This window comes from Phytophthora infestans, genomic scaffold (assembly GCF_000142945.1).
Source record: "Phytophthora infestans T30-4 supercont1.17 genomic scaffold, whole genome shotgun sequence".
In the NCBI taxonomy this organism is placed as follows: Eukaryota; Oomycota; class Peronosporomycetes; order Peronosporales; family Peronosporaceae; genus Phytophthora; species Phytophthora infestans.
Window position 1 is genome coordinate 577,161 of NW_003303742.1, and position 15,272 is coordinate 592,432.

A 15,272-nucleotide genomic window follows, 5' to 3' on the forward strand; every position below is an offset into this window, starting at 1 on the left:
AAACATAGGATCATTTTCAGAAGGGTAAGGTTGCTTGTTTGCCACTGGAATTGATTCTCCACACGACCCCAGCCGTTCCGTTGTAAGATGTAAGCCAGTATCAGCGTTGGTGTTGGTGTCATTTGCGCTCTCCTGGGAAACCGCACCGGGGTTGGTAACGCCATCTCCGGCACTTGTATCGGAGTCAAAACCGGCTTCGCTGCCATTTTGATTGCTGGTAACACTGGTGCTATTGCATGGAGGGTTCAAGATAATGTTCCACATATCAACAGTGTCTTCGTCACCATACTCTCCGATTTCTTCCCAGTCAAACTGCTCCAGATACTGCTCCATTTGCTGCTCGCTGATAGCAATAGTATCGAATTCAGATGACAAAGTATCAGCGGCCTCACTCTCCAGGAATGATGTGCCGAAGTAGCTGCGAAGATCTAACGGAGCAGACCCAATGACCGCAGGATCTTGGGGCATTGGCGAAACTTCTTGCTCTCCCAGGCAACGCGCTACAACTGCTCCAACGTCTTGCTGCTCGGTAAAAAGGACTCTCGCGAGTGGTGCTGACTGAAGTTGCTCTTGAATGTGCCGGTCAGGAGTAGCGAATGTACCTCGAGGCTCATGACTTGGAGTTTCCGCTGGTGTACGTGTCGGATTTGCTGGAGTCATACGAGCAGGAGTCGTACGAGCTGCAGTCGTTCGAGCAGGACTTGTACGAGCTGCGGTCGTTCGAGCAGGAGTCGTACGAGTTGCGGTCGTTCGAGCAGGAGTCGTACGAGCTGGAGTGGAGCGGGCTGAATTCTGCGGCGTAGCGATGCACGGTCGTTCGCGTGGGTCTATCGTACGTAATAGCTTCTTGACGTTTGTCGGTGTTACTTTCTCTAGGCGATTTTTTTCGCGGACAAACTGACGCATGACCTGGTGTTTTGCAGTTTTCTGAATGCTCATGCGGTTCCGTTTCGGAGTGAGTATGAGAGCAAGTTCACTGAAGAGACGTTCGCAAGTTGCCGTGTTCACGGCTATTGACAAAATCGTAAGTGCAAGCACTGGCAACTTGCTGTCTTTTTTTTCTTTCCTTTCATACTTCCAGAACGTGACCACTGAGTCCTCTTTGAAGTCGACATCGCGAGATGTGAAGTAACTTCCTCTAAGCCAGCTGAACATTTCACCGCGCAGCCCGATGTCATCGCCATCAAGAAATCGACGATAGTAATACTGTGCAAACTGACACACGTCATCAAGCGTTGTGAGGACGGTCGAAGGCAATTGCCGTGCTTGCTCTACATATCCAGGATGAAGAAAAAATCCCAAGATAAACAATGGCTGCTCACAAGCATTTCAGCGGGTTTCAACAAGGTTAACTAGTGAGTCGCTGAACTCGGTAGAGACAAAGCCTCGACAAATCTCCATGTAGGAAGTAACAACATCAGCTACGGTGTTTATATCTCTCTGCAAACGAAATGAAGCGGTGTATAATGGCCGAACGATCTTCTCGGCCGTCTCCAGTTTAGTCCAGAGCTCATTTTCTCCTAAGACACGAAGCTTTTCTGGCATTTCATTGCTGTTTCGATACGAGAAGACCATATCTTCCAGAGCTCCTCGTGCACGAAGGAGAGAGGCAAAACATGCCTGCATGGAGTTCCACCGAGTCTCACAAAGCGTAAAAATAGCAAGACTAGCTCCGTAGCGCTTATGCATAGCTTTCATCGCACGAACTAACCACTTTGAAGTTGAAGTATTAAGAAAACTAGCCACACCTGCGGCGTCTGCTGAAATCTGCTGGAAAACTGTTTTGAGGACAGCTTTGACGAGATTGTTGATGTCATGAGCAAAACAATGGATGTAAGCAAACTTCGGATAGCGAAGAGCCAAAATACGACGAGCTCGTCCACATTGACCTGCATTATCGGTAACAACAGCACCCACATTCCAGCCCGACGCAAGCAGATCCTCGATAACCTCTTCCATTTGCTCCGCAATCGCAAGGCCGTCATGGCGATCACCAGTCGGTCGTAAACCATAGTTCATTACACAGCCAAATAGGGTAACCATGCAGCCCAGTACATGCTGCTTCGCTATCGTTTCCCACACATCTGAAAGAAAGTTTACTCTCCCACCACTTTGGACGGCTCAAACGTTTTCCCGTTGCTCAATTGAATGTTGCTCTGCACACTCGTCCAGAACACGACCACCAATGATATGACGATGTGGCACGGCGCCTGTAAGCCCGCAGCGAGCATTCAAAAAGACGAGCAGGCGTCAGAAGGAACGAAGCTGCACGAAAGAGTTTGGAAGCAGTGCTTCCGCCTGAAATTCCAGTAAAAGACGCCAAAACAGCATAATTTCAATAGGTGTGAATGCCGGGGGTGAAGTACGTTGGTGCTTGTAGGCGCGTGCATGTTCATCCGTTTCAGCTTGATTTTCATCACTTTGAGCCGGCTTCCTTGTAACGCGAGCGTAGTACAAGCACCCGTCCAAGTGCTTCTCCCAACTTTCCTTTCGCCCACGGATGTGGGTAGGAAAAGGAATGGTTGTTTTAGCACTTACATGGGCGGCGTAACAATACTTGCACACAGTCCACCACATCGATTTATTGCATTTCTCCTTGAGCCGGTAAAAGTTCATGCCAAGAGGACCTGGTGGGCGTCCACGTTTGGACCCGTCATCTTGCAGCCCTCCATGAGGGTGGAAGTAGATCGGCGGCGGCGGTGTGAATGCGTACGGTGGGGATTCTTTTGTGGTGAATCAAGCTCGGGGCAGTCCCGGTCGGTTGAAGTAGGCTTAGCTCTTTTTTACGTCAACAATGCAAGATCCCTCTGTAAAAATGTTTTAATTTAGCGCATAAAACACTTTTAACGTAAAAATGTAAAAATGTAAATGTAAAAATGCCAACACTGGTGGGCCGTCGTAGGAGTCGTTGATTTAGGACTAGACAGACGTCGAGGCTCATTTGTCGCCTCGGCAAAACGCGTTTTAACCCTCCACAGCTCCCACTCTGGCAGCGAGGTGCTGCTAAACAATGTCACCTTCAGTGCCACTTAGTGACACGACCCCATTGAACGACTCGAAAAAATATAAAATACCCAGTACATGTACACTGTATTGGGTAAACGCGCTCTAGTAGATGACGACGACCGGCGTACTTCAGGTACTCCCGCATGTCTTCAAGTACATAGCCACCCATGCAGCATTATAGGACGTAATGGGATAGGATCATGGAAGAAGACTCGTATATCGTGATTTTTCGAGAATTAATGCATGAGGTAACGACGTGTACCAAGAGCAAGTCGGAGTCCTGGCTGTAACGGGGTACGTAGCACTAAGTGTACCCTGGTTACATGAAGTGTGACCCTTCACACTTCAGGAGTATGACATGTCATACTCCGGGATATTTGGTACAAGGTACCAAGGTCATTCAAAACCAACCATTGGTTAAATGACATTGCATTTCTATAGGTAACTGATAGTTTGTATTAACCTCAAACTTAACCTACCTATATATATACTCAATTTACAATCTACCTTATTTAGGTCACTTCCCTCTCTTTAATTAAAGAGGGGACCTGTGAACTGCCGTTCACTGAGAGTTTGTATACTCTCGGAAGATAACTTCCTCTAGCGCAAGGTGCTGTGTGACCCCGTCACACTTGGTAGCACTTGTAGTCAATCCACGCCATCGCGGGTAGACTACCTGAACCTCCGAAGTTCGTTGCCATGGATAGGAACGACTTCTCCCATATGAACGACTCTCAGTTCGAGTCGGTTCGGAAGATGGCAGGCATCTTCGGGATGGAGGCCCTGCAGAGCCTGGTGGTATCAACACCGGCTGAGCAGCTCGAGCGCGTCAATGCATTCGACGCGTACGAGCAGGGCCTCATCGCGCATGTGCGGGAGAACCTGCAGGCTCCGGCGGCGGAAGCAAACCCGCCTCACCCGAAGCCAATACGGCTGAAGGTAAAGCCGTATGAAGGGAAGGAAGGCGAGAACCTTCACTTCTGGGTCCGAGAAGTAGAGCTCGCGATGGACGCGGCTCTGATCTCGACCGAGCAACTGCGTGTTGCTTTTGCACTCTCCAACCTTAGCGGTCGTGCTAAGAGTTGGGTGTACACTCGGGAAGCGACATCCCCTGGATGTTTCACATCCTGGGCTCAGCTGTGCGAACAGCTCCGAGCCGCGTTCCTCCCGGCGAACTACGAGTACCGCCAGCGTTCGCGCTTCCTCGCGTGTAAACAAGGAAGACGCGAACTGCACGAGTATGTGCAAGAGATACGGGAGCTCACGGCGTCCCTAGTGGGAAACCCACTCAATGAACACATCAAGATGACTGTGTTCATGGACGGCCTTCGAGTGGGCCCCGCACGCACTCAGCTGTTCCGGGTGCAGGCAAGCACCCTTGAAGAGGCGATTCAAGTGGCTCTTTAAGACGAATACAGCCATCGCCAGGCGCGTACGCCGGCCTCAGCGTGGCCTGGGAGTTCCTTGTCGGCTCCCGGTCGAACAAGCCCCAACGGACCAGTTCCCATGGAACTCGGGTCCGCCGAACAGCGTGACATCCGCTGCTTCGGCTGTGGGAAGATGGGCCACTTCAAGCGCGACTGTCCCGCGGAAAGACTCCGCAGCCGGTCCTTCCCCAAGCTCGTCCTCAAGGGTCGCTGGCAGAAGCCAGGATCCCGGGGACAGGGGAACGCAGGGAACCAGTAGGGGCGGGGCGCCCTACTGGGGAAGAACTAAGTCTTCGTGATGGGTGCGCGGGTGGCGCGTACCACGGGGACTTAGCCCCTGAGAGTCTTCGCACTCTCGAATCGGCGAAGAGCAGCGGCGGGTTGCTCGTAGTACACGGATGTGTACGGGGGTACGATCACCCCTTTAGAATCTTGATTGACTCTGGGGCGTCGAAGAATTTCGCACGCCGCCAGACGGTTGCTCGTAACAGCAACAAGTTGTCCGAAGCTTTGCGAGAAAGCAAGGGCAACGGGACGGTGTCAGTGCGACTGGCCGACGGGAAGGTCGTCACTGTCCCCAACGTCCAAGTGGATCTGGCTGTCAAGTTTGAAGACTTTGACAGCCTCGAACAGTTCACTGTTCTCGATATGGATCCATATGATATGATCCTGGGCATGCCCTGGCTTGAGAAGCACGAGCTCTGCATCGACTGGCGAGGCAAGGCAATCGGTGCCAGCCGCCCTGCGCAGTCCGACAGAGCATTGGTGAGTCATGTTCCCACCTCTGTCAGGACCCGGGGCGCCCGCGAGGGCTGCCAGGGTACCAAAGCATCCGGCAGATGCTTGGGAGTCGTCGACGTATATGACGACTCCGAGGATGTTTTGATGGTGGCCGCGCCCAGAAGAGGCGCCGGCCAAGTGGGTAACTTAGGTCCACAGGCGGGTAACTTAGTTCCGCAGACAGCTGCAGCTGTCATGAACACTGAGAACAGCGTGTTCAGAGTGGGTAACAGAGTTCCACTCACGGTCGCCCAGACCATAACTGAAGAGGAAGACGTCGGATACGCTTCCTGTGTGAGTAACACAGTGCCACACGCGGTCGCCCAGACCTTAACTGAAGAGGAAGGCGTTGAACACGCTTCCTGTGTGGGTACAACAGTACCACACGAGGCCACGAGTGCCTCGGATGTCGTAGCGACGACATCCCTAGACGTGGGCAGCAAAGCTCCCCGTCACAGAAGCCGTCGGCAAAGACGCCGCCGCCGCCTCAAGTCGGATCCGAACTTCGTTCCGATCGACGTCGCTTCAAGCGACTTCGGAAGTCCAGGGGCCCGGGCTCTCTCCGACTAGGGCGGGTGGGAGAAGTGTTATCACATCTTCGATAGCGAAGACGGGGTATTCCCCGTCAAGGCATCTGGTGTCCACTTGGAACCGTTGCCAGAAGTTGCAGAGATACTGAACCTCGAGGAAATGACGGCTGAGTCTTTCCTGGTCAACCTCAAGGCTGGAGAGATCGCTGAGATGGTACTCATGAGACCTGAGACCACTCAGGAGGAGCTGAACTCCTCCTCTGTCTTGGACGAGAGCGTCCTGGAAGACATGAACAAGCAGCGTCAGGCGCGCTTGGGTTCTGAGATTCTCAAGAACCCCAAGGATCCGGTGTATCCTTTGGTGACGGAGTATGCGGACGTGGTGAATAAACACCCACCGACCCAACTCCCACCGGATCGAGGCGTACGGCACGAGATTGATCTCGTGCCCGGCACAAAGTATTGGGTCACGAGGCAATGGCCTCTCCCGCGCGAACAGTGCGAGGTCATTGATGCCTTCTTCGCCGCGAAAGCGAAGGCAGGCATGGTGCGGGAGTCGAAATCCCCGCACTCGACGCCGACTTTCTGCGTTCGTAAGCCGAACGGAAAGTGGCGTCTGGTTCACGCTTATAACAAGCTGAACAACGCAACGGTGCCGGCCCAAACACCGATCCCACGAAAGGATGTGTTGTTGAACAACATGGCCGGGAGCGTACTGTACAGTGCGCTGGATTTGGTAGACGGATACTACCAAATCCTGATGCGAGAGAGTGACATCCCGCTCACCGCGGTAAGCACTCCAAGCGGCATGCTTTGGGAGTGGCTCGTCATGCCGCAGGGCTTGTCTAACGCCCCGGCGACGTTCAATCGCCTGGTGACGCAATTGTGCCGCCCTTTGCGTACCTTCGTACAGACGTACTTCGATGACATTTTCGTCCATAGCCGTGCCGAGGGAGGCAAGACGGCCATGGAGGTGCATCTAGGACACCTCCGTCGAGTGTTGGACGTGATGCGAGCGAACAAGCTCTACGCCAACATCGACAAGTGCGTTTTCGCGTCACCAGAGATCAAAGTTCTCGGTTGCTTCGTAAGCAACGTGGGCGTTCGGGCTGACCCAGACAAGGTCAAGGCCATAGCAGCATGGCCAACGCCCCGATCCCAGAAGGATCTTCGAAAGTGGTTGGGTTTGGCCAACTACCTTCACAAGTACAGCGCTGGGTACGCGGGCTTCGCTAAGCCCTTGTCGAGCCTCCTTCAGAAGGACGTCGACTGGCGCTGGGAGCAAGAGCACCAGGATGCTTTTGACAGCATCAACGCCAGTCTCCAAGAGGCCCCTGTCCTGGCTCTGCCGGACGAGACGAAGCCGTTTAGCGTCGTCTGCGATGCCTCCGATTACGCCATCGGGTGTGCATTGCTGCAGGACGACACGGCTGGACAGGAACGAGTCATCTCATTCCAGTCCAGGCAGCTCAAAGCCGCCGAGCGGAACTACCCTGTCCATGACAAGGAGCTCCTGGCAATGAAATATGCCCTTGTGAAGTTCCGTGTTCACCTTCTGGGCTCTACGCCCTTTGTGATCTACACAGACCACGCGTCCTTGAGGACGGCGACTAACTCGCCTCACCTCTCCCAACGGATGGCGAGGTGGCTGTCCTTCTTCGCGGAATATAACTTCCGCGTCGAGTACAAGCCGGGCAAGCTCAACGTGCTTGCGGACGCCCTCTCTAGGCGTCCCGACTATGAGTTGGCCCACATCACGCGGGTGACAACGGATCTATATGATCGGATACGCATGGCGTATCGGGACGATGAGGCTGTCGCGCCTATCGTCAAGTTCCTTAAGGCCGGAACGAGCGCGAAGTCCGACTGGCTCTCGTCGCGACAGCGCTCACGGCTCCACCGATATGAGTTGAAGGAGGGCCTCCTCTATTATCGGGTGGAGCCCACTGATCCTCCACGGGTGGTCGTACCCAACGACGAGGATCTGAAGTTTGACATCCTCGCGGAGGCGCATGACGCGCCCTCCAGCGGCCACTTGGGCCGCGAGAAGACCTTTCTGTCGGTCTCTCAGTCCTTCTGGTGGACCCACATGTACAAGTGGGTCGCCCGGTACGTCAAGACATGTGAAACATGTCAGCGGGTTAAACCCGCAGGGCACTCTTCGGCTCCACTACAGAGCCTGCCCGTACCGGCTGATTGTTGGAAGTCGATGAGTCTTGACTTCATCTTTGGGCTTCCCGCCGACGGACACGGCAACACCGGAATTTTGGTGTTCGTGTGTCGGCTGAGCAAGATGGTACATCTTGCTCCAGTTCCCGTCACTGTGACGGGCGAACAAAACCGCAAGGTTGTTCGTCGATGGCGTGTTCCGCTATCACGGTCTCCCGGAGACGATTGTCTCGGACCGAGACCCGCGGTTCACTGCTGCGTTTTGGAAAACGCTGTTCCCTTTACTGGGAACGCGTCTGCAGATGTCCACTGCGGATCATCCGCAGACAGACGGCCAAACAGAGCGCGTCAATCGAGTGCTCGAGGACACTCTGCGCAGTGTGTGCGCGGCAGCGCCACGTACGTGGTCGACGCAGCTTCCAGTTGTTGAGTTTGCGCTCAACAACGCGGTGCACGCGTCCACGGGGTTCACGCCGTTCTACTTGAACGGCTTCCGCCACCCCAGAGTGCCTCTCACTCTTCGAGGAAACACTGACTCCTCTATTCTAAGTGGGGGAGAGGCTCGGAAAGCCCTTTCCTCCCAGGTCTCGGATGTGAGGCCAGTTTCGCTGCGGAAACAGGTGGAATCCTTTATGGATACCAAGCTGAACATTGTCAGCAGGGTCCGCGATGCCATGGCAGCGGCCCAAGATAAACAAAAGGAGTACTCGGACAAACAAGGAAGAGGAAACTTAAGTATATTTTGAGATTGGTGACTTAGTGTTACTAGACACGAGGAACCTACCTCTAGACACTGTTAGCTCTGTCGGCAGCAACAAGCTGAAGCACCGCTTCATCGGACCTTTTGCAGTCCTGGCCAGACATGGTGCGTCGTACACTATCGACCTTCCAAAGTCAATGACGACGCACCCGACGTTCTATGTCGGACGTCTTAAGCGGTACTTTGACCCGCAGGGGGTTGCTGACTCGCAGACCCCCCTTGACCCAGCTCCTCGAAGCGAGGGCCGGTCACAGTCGTCGACGAGGGCGTCGGAGCAGGCACCCAAGCCTCGGTCGGGACGGCAAGGCTGCGGTCAAGACCGTACGCCGGAGGGGCTCCATACGAACGGACCCCGGCGCCATACGCCGAGTACGCTGAGTACGCCGGGTACGCACCATACGCGTACGTCTGGGAGTGTGCCGCAGGCGGCTCCGGACGTGGCAACAAAGCCTCGATCCGTTGGATCATGCGAAAGGCCTCGTACAGATCGGGCTGAAGAGGCCCGGCGGTCCACCCGCAGGTGCAGGCTCGCGACCTCTCGCTCCACCAGGTCCAGGCGACCCGCAAGACGAGCGAGCTCGCCCTGATTCCCGGCCTGGGCGGCAGCATTACCGCCAGTCCCAAGGCCAAGTGCAATCTCAAGCACGAGGACACGTTGACGGAGGCGGTCAACCTCAGGGTCCCGTGTCGGACCCGCAGTCGGAGCACTCGGACGAGAGTGGCTCTCGGGAGGCGCCGAGTACTCGTACTCGTACGAGGGCACCTCCGCCCCTGCTTGACCGGAATGGAGAAGTCCACTTCCACGTGGAGCGGATCCTCCAGGAGCAACGGTGTCGCGGGAAGCGACAGCTCCTCGTGAAGTGGAGGGGTTATGCCCACTCCGAGAACTCGTGGGAGCCGATTGAACGGCTCCTGATTGACTGCCCGAAGGCTGTCGCAATCTGGGAACAGAAGCGGCGGCAGCTTCATAAGTAGTCCGGGGCTTCTTGCCCGAACGGGGTACGGATGATGAATACATACCGTACCCGCGCTCATCGTGAGCGCTAGAAGCCGCGCGCTTCAGGATGTCCCTTGGCAGCATACGCTTGCTGATCAAGTGGGCAAACCTCACACGAAGATCACGCTGGTCCAGGATGTGGGACAGCTGCTGATCTTTATGGAGTTCCCATAACTCCGTGGGCGAGTACTTGAGAGTCTCCACCCACGCCCAGAACATGTCCTCACAAGAACTCCAAGTGGGACAGTTCTCGGGCATAACCCAGGGGTATCCCCAAACAGGATAGAGACCACCCCGGGTCTCGGGCTTCTTACGACAAGTCGTGAAGTCCTTAAGGGGAATGCGGTGTGGCGCGAGAAGCACACACCGAGCAGCCTCCACGTTGTTGACGAACAACTGTTCTTTCTGAACAAGGGCTCGTTCATAGATGCCCCTAGAAGTGTGGCCGCCCACAAGGCCACGAGGAGCGACGAGAAGCTCTAAGAAGAGGTCAGCCCCAGAGCACTCCTCGGGAGGCCAATACCCTCTTGAGTTGATGGCAGCTCCCTGGCTGACGGGTGCCGCCACCGAACCCCCACGCACACGCTGGGCAGCTTGGAAATCCTCCTGCTGCTGGTCGAGGTCATTCGAGACCTCCCGGGGCTCAACAATGGCACCCTCCTCTTCCTCTTCTTCCTCCTTCTCCTCCTCTTCATCCGAGGAGCCGAAGAGACTCTGATAGGAGCGTCGAGTCTCCTTCTCCTCGCGGAGTGGAGACTTAGAGGCGGTACGCTTCTTTGAGGGCTTGGCGCCTTCGGCTTTAGAGGCCTTAGCGCGCGCAAGACCCTCGGCAAGCGAGAGACGTTTGCGAGGACTCCCTTCCTCATCGCCACCGGCTTTGGGAGTGCCCTTAGCCTTAACGGCCGGACTCTCAGAGCGCACAGAGGTTCTGGGACTGTGATCACCGTGATCACTAGCGGACGACTGCACGCTGTCTTCTTTGTGCTCACTGGGCACTGGGCTGTGCCCTCCCACAGAGCCCGCAGGAGCATCATGAGTGCTCTCGGACTCGGCATCGTCCTCACTGCCCGAGTTGAACTCACGTTCTACGAACCGAGGGTTCGGACGATTGTCTGAAGACGAGGGCGACGGACTGCGGCGCCTGCTTGCGCGCTTGTCCGCAGCCGCGTCACCCGAGGATCCGATCGCCTCGGAGGCCACCTGAGTAGCCTCCTTAAGTGCAGAGCCTTTGCCGTGAGGCTTAGTGCTCTTGGCCTGCGCCTTACCGGCTGCAGCCTTGGAGCGTGTCTTAGCACCGCTCTTAGCAGTGCCACGAGGCATGTTAACGGTCGAAGTGGGGACCTTGGCGAAGAGCGCACAGGTTGCTGCTCGAGGCTCTAACTGTAAAGTGAGCCTCCGCCGCGCTCGCGCGGCCGAGTCGATGGTTTTCGACTTTGAGAATGAGAGTTTGTGACGAACATCTCTTCATTCTGATTGGTCGGTAAACCGAACCTAAGTGGGGGAGGATGTAACGGGGTACGTAGCACTAAGTGTACCCTGGTTACATGAAGTGTGACACTTCACACTTCAGGAGTATGACATGTCATACTCCGGGATATTTGGTACAAGGTACCAAGGTCATTCAAAACCAACCATTGGTTAAATGACATTGCATTTCTATAGGTAACTGATAGTTTGTATTGAACTCAAACTTGACCTACCTATAAATATACTCAGTTTACAATCTACCTTATTTAGGTCACTTCCCTCTCTTTAATTAAAGAGGGGACCTGTGAACTGCCGTTCACTGAGAGTTTGTATACTCTCGGAAGATAACTTCCTCTAGCGCAAGGTGCTGTGTGACCCCGTCACACTGGCTCAGGGAAGAGTCGGTTCTACCTCTACCTTGTCTTCCAGCTTATTCGCCGCCAAATAGTTCAAGTCCAGGAGCTTTTGTCGTTTAAATTGGTGCTGAATTGTGATAAGATCTATAAGTTGTATCAGCCTGACACGAACAAGTTTGTCTACTTGAGTCATGCTGAAGTCAGGGAGCTAGAGACGCAGTCTCGTATTTTTTAGGCTTATTGACGGAACTTCAGAACCGCTTTGTGGCTGGCATGGGGTCTCAATCCTGTTTGCTACCCTTAACACTAAAGGCCTCAGAAGCTTTACCAAAGTCGATTTGGTCCGGTACATCATGCCACCTTGGAGTTTGGAAGAGCTTGAAGACTACAAGTCGCTGCTCAGTGACTCGCAGACACTACCTGACGACGAGTTGACTGCAAAGCTCAACAAATTTGGCGGGATTTCAAGGTTCATTTTTCCGAGAACAAAGCGTACCCAGCAACCAGATGGTACCGAGCACAAGCGATTTTCAATGGGAGTACCAATTGGAGTTTGTGAAAATCACGTCCAGAGCAAGTAGATGGGGCGATTGTGACATGTATGAGTCCAGGAATATGTACATGACCATGGTGGCGTACGAAAGTGACAGGAGCTGCAGTGCAGCGTCCCCACCAGCAGCAGGAGGAGAGGCGACGTGATTGAACAACATGCATAATGAAGCTAGGTGCAAACACAGGAAGGTTAGGAGTAGTACAAAGGATCTAGCTATTGATGTTAATTCATTCTTACTTTTATCTCTTGAAAGGAGAGTCCTGACACCGGGCGAGCCCTCTGCAAGCCAAGTCGTTTCATTTTGATTGTTGGTCGCTACTTGGCCTGTGCTCGCTACTGGACTTCTCATGCGAGCTCTTGGCATGACGCTCGTTGTGCGAATCATCACTTTTCTTTTGTCGTGAGCGCTCACGATCTAGTCGATGCTTTTCACTTCTTTCGAGACGCTCAAAATAAATTACCTGGTCGCAAAACTTCCCACACACTACGCCTGAAGCGGCGTACTTTTCCTGCCACTCCATCGGCATTCCACGTTTAAAGCACCGTAGCTGTTGTACTTCGGGAATCTCCTCTGCATCCACAGGGAGTTCGGCAAACAGGCGAATGTTCTCTTTGACACGCGCAGCGAGCTTGTGCACCGTCTCATTGCGTCGTTTCACCAAAGTTCAGAGCTCATAATCCAGGTCCTCCGCAAAATCACTCGGCACCGACATACGCCCTACATTTGAGTAGAAGGTCTCGAAACTCTTCTTCTCTTTCACTGCCTCAGCTTTAAACTGCTCCACTTCAGCGGCGAGATCGCCTTCGATGAGAAAGGCCAAATTGGCAGCTTTCTGCTCATCAGGCCAGCCCTTCGTTTTGGCCAGATTACGGAACTTGAAGCTCCACTTCAACCACTCTCGGGTATCCCCACTACAAAACTTCCTTATTTTGACGTCCGCAGTGTCGGTTGCTACTGCGTCCGTTCCTGCAGTGGTCACTATCTTGTACGTCACATACTCCGCTTTATCCTGACCCCTCATACTTGATGGGGGTGTTCTGCTTCTAAATCACCAATTCAAGTTTGATTAAATCTGACGGTGGAGAGTGGTGCACACTCCACAGGACTGCGTCACACGATACAAAGGAGTGCTTCACGTAAAAGAAGCAACGCAAGGAAGAGCACAAGCCGACTGAGACTGCAGTAGAAAAAGGGCCGAAGAAGAAGCACTATCCTCGGATCTATGAAGACTCGGACGACAGTGAGTCAGATGACAACGAGTACAAGTTAGTTGGTCTAGTGCAGCGCCAGCCGCGACAATCAAAAGTGCCATTGCGAATAGCAGTCCAACTACACGATGGTGTCTTGCTGGATGCTCTGTTGGATAGTGGAGCATCCAAAAGTATCGTCAATGCGGCGACATTGGATAAAATTAAAGCGCTGGGCGGTAAGTTTGTCGCTAAGTCGCCGACAGTGTTCGAGACCATGAGTGGTGATGTAACCAGCAGCGGGTCAGTCTCGTGAAATTTCGATTTGAAAAGCTAAATCCACGAGTAGCTATTAAACATCGATTTGAAGTTATCGGATACAGTCCCGATGCTATGATTCTCGGTCGAGATCTTCTAAAAGGATTGGGTTTGGTACTAAACTTTTAGCAGAAAGTGGTGCAATGGGACGACTGTGCTATAACTGTAAACACTGGACGCACCAGTGAATCCGCTGTGGACCAGGTAGCAGAGGAAGATGTGTATGCGGACGAATCCAAGGCCGTATTGGAAGGTGCGGCGCAGCCGGGAGAGCTGGTACCTAAGGGCTTGACAAGCGAGATGACACTGGCTAATGAGATCTGTACAATCAACTCTGAGCCCGAAGGCGTGATGCATGGTCCTGTGATCCAGCAGCACCAGGGCCAAGATGAAATGACTCAGCAGATCAAGAGTGCATGGTTGGCTGGAACGAATAACCCAGCCTATCAGTTGAGAACGCCTTACTGGCACCATGCAGTATGGTAACAACACAACAAATCTGTGTCAGCACCATTCGATCTGGTCACCCGTGCACGGGTCTGATTAGCACAATACCCAGCACAACACGATAGGACACCAGCTGGATGCACACAAAAAGGCGCGGTTAAGGTTAATCTGGTGACCAGCGTGCAGTGTGAGCCACACCATTCCAGCACAGCAATCGCGATCGAGTATGCCGCCGCAAGTTAGTTGGCGAGAGCTCGCCGTCAATGTGGACGCCGTCGGGACCGAGGTGGTGTTCGCGAAGCTAAAGTCGTTCGACATTGAAAAGTCGCAAGTCATGGGGTGTACTATCTGCCCTGAAGGAGACCATAAGATGCGCTATCGTCTATTGGAGTGCATGCAAAGAGGCGAGCCCCGTGAAGTGCCCCTGGCGGGGGAAGGTGGTCACGTGCTTGGAGTCCGAGCACGCGTCCATCTACGACTCCGGAGAGCACAACACGGTCTCCTCCACCTCCTCACCGGTGCGCAAGAAGCTCACCCAGCCTCAGAAGGCCTTCGTCCGAGAGTTGGTCCAGAGCCACATGAGACCCATGCGCATCAGGCACGCGCTGGCCCGCAAATTCGCTACCCCGCTGGAGGAGCTCCCCGCTCTCAAGACCGTACAAAACTTTGTAAACCACTACGCCCGCTCGCGGTTAGAGAACCATGACCGAGTCGAGGACTTAAAGAGGTGGATTCGCCAGCAAGCGTACGACCACTCGAAGGACATGACGGAGCCCTTTACGTTCACGTGGGAGCTGGACAACGAAGGTTTGCCCCTCGTCGGGAACGGCTCGGACAGAAAGCCGTTCTTGGTCGGCATCTCGACGAAGGCTCTAATGCTACGCCTAATGGTGCCGCCAGAGAGCTTCATACTGCACCTGGACGGCACCTACAAGACGAACAGGATGGACTAACCCGTGCTGGTAGTGGGGGTGTCCGACCGCTCGCGCCGCTTTCATTTGGTCGCTATGTTCATTATATCTCAAGAAACGGAGTCTATTTTCCGGAATGCGCTTTTGTCGCTACGGCGCCTCGACTTTTGGATGACGAACAAGCACCTGACGGTGCAATACGCAATGGCTGACGGCGACAGAGCCCAATTTAATGCTCTGTCGTCGGTATTTGGCGATAACCCACGGTTTTGCTTCCTGATGTGCTTCTTCCATGTGATGAAGCACATCCAGGAGCGGGTTAAGATGCTTTCCTCGGACTCGCAAGCTCGTGTCCTGACGGAG

The 15,272-nt window shown here is 54.0% G+C and overlaps 1 protein-coding gene across 1 annotated transcript; it reads right to left on the minus strand.

Annotated features, from left to right (window-relative positions):
- Positions 1 to 14,439: 14,439 nt before the first annotated feature.
- Positions 14,440 to 14,908, minus strand: PITG_09894 (uncharacterized protein; the record flags this gene model as incomplete). The annotated part of the gene is made up of 3 exons (XM_002902401.1): positions 14,440 to 14,509; positions 14,601 to 14,627; positions 14,706 to 14,908. 3 exons carry the CDS (start codon positions 14,906 to 14,908, stop codon positions 14,440 to 14,442), a joined length of 300 nt encoding a protein of 99 aa, XP_002902447.1.
- Between the last annotated feature and the right edge of the window lie 364 nt (positions 14,909 to 15,272).